Below are 8,065 nucleotides of genomic sequence, written 5' to 3'. Positions count from 1 at the left end.
GTTCCAGAGTGTGGGGGCAGAGAGGCTGAAAGCCCGGCCACCGATGGTAGGGTGAGTTGGGCAGGAGACATGGAGCAGGCGGAACCCGCTGAACGGAGAGAGCGGGCAGGTTGGTAGGTAGTTAGCAGGTCAGAGAGGTAGGAGGGGGCAAGGCCATGGATGGCTTTCAAGGTGAGTAACACCTGAACTGCATGTTCAGGAGGACTTAAAGGTCCCTTGGCATGATTCAAAANGAGAAGGGAGTTTCTCCCAGTGTCCTGCCCAACAATCCCCCAAAATAAATTCTGTGGTTCACTCCACGGCTGTTTGTAGGGCATTGCTGTGCGCAAACTGGGCTGCAGCGATCGTTAACAAAGATAATAATAATCCTTGCATTTGATATAGTGCCTTATCATGTCTTCCAGACGTCTCAAAATGTACAGAATATACTGTAAAGTGAATAGACTGTACATTTTGTGGACGAATGGAGACACCGTCATTGATTACACTTCACAGTGAGTCCTGTGAAGGTTTCTGAGCCCTTTGCACCCTGCTTTGGCTCAGTCTGTCTGATGGCAGGGCAGGGCAGCTGATGGCAGGGCAGGCAGGGCAGCTGATGGCAGGGCAGCTGATGGCAGGGCAGGGCAGCTGATAACAGGGCAGGGCAGCTGATGGCAGGGCAGGGCAGCTGATGGCAGGGCAGAGCAGCTGATGGCAGGGCAGGGCAGGGCAGCTGATGGCAGGGCAGGCAGGGCAGCTGATGGCAGGGCAGGGCAGCTGATGGCAGGGCAGGCAGGGCAGCTGATGGCAGGGCAGGGTAGCTGATGGCAGGGCAGGGCAGGGCAGCTGATGGCAGGGCAGGGCAGCTGATGGCAGGGCAGGCAGGGCAGCTGATGGCAGGCAGGCAGGGCAGCTGATGGCAGGGCAGGCAGGGCAGCTGATGGCAGGGCAGGCAGGGCAGCTGATGGCAGGGCAGGGCAGCTGATGGCAGGGCAGCTGATGGCAGGTCAGGCGGGGCAGCTGATGGCAGGGCAGGGCAGGGCAGCTGATGGCAGGGCAGCTGATGGCAGGGCAGCTGATGACATGGCAGGGCAGGCAGGGCAGGCAGGGCAGCTGATGGCAGGGCAGCTGATGGCAGGGCAGCTGATGGCAGGGCAGGGCAGCTGATGACAGGGCAGGGCAGCTGATGGTAGGGCAGCTGATGGCAGGGCAGGGCAGCTGATGGCAGGGCAGGGCAGGGCAGCTGATGGCAGGGCAGGGCAGCTGATGGCAGGGCAGGCAGGGCAGCTGATGGCAGGGCAGGGCAGCTGATGGCAGGGCAGGCAGGGCAGCTGATGGCAGGGCAGGCAGGGCAGCTGATGGCAGGGCAGGCAGGGCAGCTGATGGCAGGCAGGCAGGGCAGCTGATGGTAGGGCAGGCAGGGCAGGGCAGCTGGTGGCAGGGCAGGCAGGGCAGCTGATGGCAGGGCAGGCAGGGCAGCTGATGGCAGGGCAGGGCAGCTGATGGCAGGCAGGCAGGGCAGCTGATGGCAGGGCAGGGCAGCTGATGGCAGGCAGGCAGGGCAGCTGATGGCAGGGCAGGGCAGCTGATGGCAGACAGGCAGGGCAGCTGATGGCAGGGTAGGCAGGGCAGGGCAGCTGATGGCAGGGCAGGCAGGGCAGGGCAGCTGATGGCAGGGCAGGCAGGGCAGCTGATGGCAGGGCAGGCAGGGCAGGGCAGCTGATAGCAGGGCAGGCAGGGCAGGGCAGCTGATGGCAGGGCAGGCAGGGCAGGGCAGCTGATGGCAGGGCAGGCAGGGCAGGGCAGCTGATGGCAGGGCAGGGCAGCTGATGACATGGCAGGGCAGGCAGGGCAGGGCAGCTGATGGCAGGACAGGCAGGGCAGGGCAGCTGATGGCAGGGCAGGCAGGGCAGCTGATGGCAGGGCAGGCAGGGCAGCTGATGGCAGGGCAGGCAGGGCAGGGCAGCTGATGGCAGGGCAGGCAGGGCAGGGCAGCTGATGGCAGGGCAGGGCAGCTGATGGCAGGGCAGGCAGGGCAGGGCAGCTGATGGCAGGGCAGGCAGGGCAGCTGATGGCAGGGCAGGGCAGGGCGCAGACCAGACGCTCAGCTGTGTCCATGGTAACGAGGGTGGAGCAGATTACCCAGGCTGCCTCTCGCGGTACCGGCTCTGTTCAGCCATGGCGTCCATGGAAGGTGCTCTCAATGTATTCGGCCAGAGACACTCAGGGGAGTCGGTGCGGACACAAAACGGTGAGAAGGGAAAAGCCGTGCCGCGTGTGGTGGCGATTTCACACCGAGAGAGGAGGGCGAGCGGACAGGAGGGCGGGCAGGAGCGGGAGAGGAGGGAAATGGATGGAGGAGCCGGGCTGTGGGGCCTGGCCGCGTGAGAAGCCTGGAGCCCGGCTCGGAGACACGTGCGCGGTGGGGAGGCAGGGAGTGCGGGACCCGGGCCGCGTGGGGCAGAGAAGGAGAGGCTCGGCGTGTGCGGGGAGTGGAGTCGCGGGCGGCCGTATAGCCGGGGTCGGGGCTGTGTGCGGCGGGCGGGCGGGCGGGCGGGCGGGCGGCAGCAGCCGGTGACGGTTGGAAAGTTCCAGAAGCCGCGGCCCCGCCCGCCCGCCACTGGGCACTCAGCGGTTTAAATGGAGGAGACAAAAGCCATTCAAAAGGCTCTGGTGGACACAATCTCAGGACAGCGCCTTGACACCGTGTAATATATTTCATGTCTCCTCTCGACAGACCAGGATTTATTTTTCTTCAGAACGAATGATTTTCGATCTGTATTTTCTGCAGTCGTTTAACCGACCGATCTGGAGAATTGCTGTGGAAATGGAGATCTTTCCCCTCCCCCTCCCCCCTCCCCTCCCACGGATTCGTTTTCAAAATTAATGTGAACTGTGTTTTGTTTTCTGCCGGGAGTAGTTTGGGGGACGAAAGCTCTTCTCCAGCACCCGAGTGTCCCATAGCATATCCGTTCATTTTTATTATTCATAATAATACGATTGTAAATGCTGAAAATGCTGAAATTTAAAATGCAGATAAATTCAGGGTTCTCGCGTTTATATCTTCCACCTTGTGGATTTCAAATCAAATAAAACAGCTGGATTATAAAGCTGGATCTTTAAATAAAGACCTTTGTTTTCTCTGTTTTCTCCAATCCGTAGCTTAGATGTGAAGCAATGGATACTTTTCTTATGTATCCTTTAATGCAATTTAGACTTGGGACTCTTGTGCTGGAGAAGAGCTTTTATTTTCTTGTCTAAAGGGTCTTGAAGTTACGGAGAGAAAAGATCCCATTTTAGTACCGCTCATTTGAAACCACAGAATGGGTGGCTATGCTCATGGGAAAGAGAGTCTTTGCTATGTGTCTTGAGAAAGAAGGCGACTGTCTTTCCAGGATGACATGGCAGAACATTTCTTTGAAGCTTGATTTGCCTATTTTAGGGTAAGCATAATAATATAGCGTCTTTCATGTCAGGAGGACATCTCCAAATGCTTCACCGGGTTTACTGTAGTGACTATTTTGAAGGCAATCATTTTTTGTACAGTAATGTTTTATAGAGTAGATATAATTATAAAATACATATTTTCTATGTTTGCTTGACTTAACAGTGCCCGTACAAATGATTGAAAAATTTAAATTAAATTATTGTGGTCTACTTTCTTCCATTGGTTTAAAGCTATTTATAATATATTTCAGTGATGGCAGCAGCCTCCATTGCAAACATTGTGAAAAGCTCCTTGGGACCAGTTGGTTTGGATAAGATGTTGGTGGATGATATTGGTGTAAGTAATATTTGAAATAATATGTAATTTTTTACAAGCCTAAATTTTGTATATTTTAAGGTTTTGTCAAAGTGTTTGTGTATATATTACATATGCCACAGAAAATGTTCTTTGCAGCTTTTATAAATCATGTCTCCTTAGTGCAAAACACTTTTTATGGCATTAAAAATTAAATACACTACTGAGTATGTATAAGAATATACTTTGTCGTACATCAATGTCATTAAAAGTTGTACACATATTTAATGGTAGGACTTTTTACTATCTCTGGGTCTGAGGAAGAAATTCCTATCTGAAAAAAAACAAGATTAGCTGATTATTTTTTATATTACATCTGGAGAGGGTGGTGAAATGGCACTTACACAGAAACCCCTTTCAGTCTAGTATTTGAGAACTTAAAACACCATTTAAGTTTACTGTGAAAATGTAATAGTGATCTGGTGTCATTGTATCCAGAGAAACACCTAATGCTGTGATGCTGTCTTCTTTTTAATCTAGGGTTAAATTGATAAAACTTTGCAAGAACCCACTCCGTTTGACTAGCTTGTTTTTGTTCCTGACTTGCTAGTTGTTGCTTGTGGGAAGAATAATGCTGTCATTTATTAACATAGTGCTGAGTCTGTTTCTGCACAAATTAAATGACCGATACAGACTGTATACACTTTTTGATTACAGGTATTAATGTGGTATGACTAGTGCTCTAATCTCATTGTTTTTACCTCTGAAGTACACAAAAAACCCTTTCAGTCCTATTCCAGCTTTGGAAGACTTAAAGCACATCTATGAAATTGAGTCTCTGTTAGACTGCTGTTGGAAGTGAACATGAGCATAGCTGGCAGTTGGCAACTACGCAGATCTAGCAAATTCAAATCCTTACAAATGCTAGTCTGCTGGCAGAATTCAAAAATAAATGAGTTTAGTGCTACATCTAGTTAATAACTACTGCACATTTAAATGACAGTTTGACTTTGTCTAATCTGTGCTGGTTTTATAAATGGTGTAGAATTTCTAAATGAATTTGGGAATAACATCACAGTATTCTAATACTCATTGAACATAAATCCTCAGTTTTAAATTATCAGTGAAAAATCTGGCAGAAAATGTTTATTGAATTTAGTGCTGCGTTTTCAGCTTTTGCTTTATTTCTATTTATGCAATGTTTATAAATTTGTGTAGGATGTCACCATTACAAATGATGGGGCAACTATTCTGAAGCTGCTTGAGGTGGAGCATCCTGCTGCCAAGGTCTTATGTGAACTGGCTGAACTTCAGGACAGAGAAGTAGGAGATGGTACCACTTCAGTTGTAAGTACATTTGTGGTAATTGGCGACTGGTTGACTTGCAGTTAAAATTTATTTAAAAAACTCAACATTATTGACCAAGCAGAAAGTAGTGAAATGTAATTTGACAATAACCCTCAGAAATCTGGATGTTGCATAGTGCACATATTGATGCAGCATGTGGTTAGCAGCACTATAATCTTTAAGTGTGACATTTTTAAACTTATTGACACACATTTAGTGGAGACATGAATTTAACAAAAAATGCTGTTACTTTTGATGTTCACCCTGCCATTCAAAAGTGAGAAAGTAAATATTTGGTGAATATAATATTTAAGATGATGTACAGGCAGTATCATATCTAAATGGAGATGAATCAAGAAATGAAAGCCACTGTTCTAATATCTCTAATAGCTGTGTTTGAATCAAGTCCTGTCTCAGCTACGGCATCCAGAATAAGGGGGCATAATCTTAAAATTAGAGCAAGGCCATTTAGGAGTGAAATTAGAAGGCAGTTTTTCAAACAAAGGGTAGTGTAAATCTGGAACTCCGCCAAAAGGCTGTGGATGCTGGATCCATTCACATTTTCAAGATGGAGGTAGATAAATATTTGTTAGGTCAGGGTATTTAAGGGTCAGGGACAAATAACTGAACTTGAGGTACAGATCAGCCATGATCTTGTAAAATGTCGGAACAGGCTCGAGGGGCTGAATAGTCAGTCTACTGTTTTTCTCCCCAGAATTCTCATTTGGTATTTGCGATGCTTACTAGAACTGGCATTAAATCAGAAGGGTCCTGGATTTTTCTCAGTTTAAACTGAATTCAGTTAACGCAGCATTGACTTATTAGTTTGTCATGGTTTGCTTATGCAGTGGGGATTTCAGCTACTGTTCTTCTGATTGATGAAAACACACAAAAACAGACATTAGGATTGGGCTTGGTCATGATCTCTTCCCCTTCTAAAACATATTACGTGGTATAATCCATTCTGTTGTCCTTTGGTTTTACAGGTGATCATTGCTGCAGAATTGCTGAAAGGTGCAGATGAATTAGCCAAACAGAAAATCCACCCAACCTCAATTATTGGTGGTTATCGTCTTGCCTGCAAGTGAGTTCTGGTGCATAGTGATAAAGTTGTGATGCACGCAGAGGTCCCGTGGCTTAGTGGTTAGAGCACTAGGCTCGCATACGGGAAGACCTGGGTTCGATTCCCGGGCAGGGCGAAATGTTGGGCAAGTTTCCTTAATCCTACTTAGTAAGTAGGAACCCAGTTGTTAGTCAATTGGCGGATTGTTTTTCTGGGGGGAATAATCCCTTCAAAGAATAATAATTTGGTCACTCAATCCACGACTGTTTGTGGGACACTGCTGTGCGCCACATTTCGTCGATAAAAGATAATCAATTCACTTTACAGTATATTCTGTGAAGCACTTTGAGGCATCCTGAAGATATGATATGGAGCTATATCAAATGCAAGGATTATTATACAATAACTAGAATCTTTCTCAGATGTCAAACCTTGTGGGGATTGCCGTGTTCTATATGAAGTCAAATTGCAAGTAGCATAAACTTTCAAATGAAGGTTAAATTAGATATGAAATTTGGTGGCACTTGCAGCATTTTGTGTTGGTTTCTAAATTGAAAATTCCTCTGTTCAATAATAATTATAATATTAATCATAAAATCAAGTCTTTCAAGGCCATTGGTAATTCATTTTAATAAATATTTTTTTTAAAATTTCAGTCAAGAATAAAAATGTTACCCTAGAAAAGAAGGTGGATCATATGAAATTTTCCTCCACCTCCCCCCCCGCCCCCCCACTTCCAACCAAATAATCATAATACTTGCATTTGATATATTGCTTTGCACGTTTCTCTCAGCATCCTGGCCCAAAATAAAATCTGTGTTTCACTCTACGGTTGTTTGTAGGACATTGCTTTCCACAAATTGGGCTGCAGCGTTCATTAACAAAGATAATAATCCTTCCATTTGATATAGCGCCTTATCACGTTTTCTAGATGTCTCAAAGTGCTTCACAGAATATTCCGTAAAGTGAATTGACTATATTTGTGAGCGAAAAATGGCAGCCAATTGCACACAGCAGTGTCCCACAAACAGTCGTGGATTGAGTGACCAGATCTTTTTTAAGGATTATTATCCCTGGAAAAGCGATCCGCCAATCAACTAACAACCAGGTTCCTACTGACTGCAAGGTAAACAGAGGAGTGTGGAGTAAGGAAACGTGCCCAACGTTTCCCACTGCTGGGAATCAAACCCAGGTCTCTCGCTTACGAGGCGAGTGCTCTAATCACTGATTTAATTCCTGAGTCTATAATTGAGGGAACAACCAATACTCTGAAATATTGTCTTCTGTCTAGCCTAATGATTTGTAATAATTAATAATGGAAACTTTGTAAGAACCCACCCGTTTGGCTAGCTTGGCTTTTATCTGACTTGCTAGTTATTGTTGGTGGGAAGAACAATGCTGTCATTCATTAGCACTGTGCTGAGAGTCTATTTCTGCACAAGTTAAATGACCGTACACAGGTAAATAACATGAAACTCTTATTTGTCAGTTTTATTTTCCAGTTCAGTATTGGGGCAAATGACTAATTATCATGGGTTGGCTGCCTAAACATAATGTATGACTTAACAATGTAACTTCAAATATTTTGATTGGATTATTGCTCAAATAATCCTGAATCTGTAGTACATTTTTCAGTACTTTTTTTCTGCTACTGCTACCTTCGCATTAAATCAAGGACTTATTCTTTTGTAATGATACCCCTCAAGTCTGTAATTTGTCTGTATAGAAGCCTGGATGATGACTGTTGACATTGAAGGCAGATGTCCCATCAAATAGCTGATGAGGAAACTCTGATACTTGGGACAACAGCTGCTGGAAGGCGTAACCTGAATCCTGGGTTTATGAACCCAGCTTGTATATCCAGTGCTTTGTGTCCATCTTAATTGGTGTGCAGAGGTACACAGCTGATATTCCAACTTTGTACCTCCAACTGA

General features: G+C 46.5%; 1 protein-coding gene across 1 annotated transcript; it reads left to right on the top strand.

Annotated features, from left to right (window-relative positions):
* The first annotated feature begins 2,101 nt into the window (after nucleotides 1–2,101).
* On the top strand, nucleotides 2,102–6,156 carry LOC103172844 (T-complex protein 1 subunit alpha-like). The gene is made up of 4 exons (XM_042333606.1): nucleotides 2,102–2,230; nucleotides 3,678–3,763; nucleotides 4,940–5,068; nucleotides 6,055–6,156. Exons 1-4 carry the CDS (start codon nucleotides 2,158–2,160, stop codon nucleotides 6,154–6,156), a joined length of 390 nt encoding a protein of 129 aa, XP_042189540.1. The 5' UTR covers nucleotides 2,102–2,157.
* The last annotated feature ends 1,909 nt before the right edge of the window (nucleotides 6,157–8,065 follow it).

This window comes from Callorhinchus milii, unplaced genomic scaffold (assembly GCF_018977255.1).
Source record: "Callorhinchus milii isolate IMCB2004 unplaced genomic scaffold, IMCB_Cmil_1.0 Scaffold3, whole genome shotgun sequence".
NCBI lineage: Eukaryota > Metazoa > Chordata > Chondrichthyes > Chimaeriformes > Callorhinchidae > Callorhinchus > Callorhinchus milii.
The sequence above is the reverse complement of the archived record's forward strand: the minus strand, read 5'-3'. Positions and strand labels throughout refer to the sequence as shown.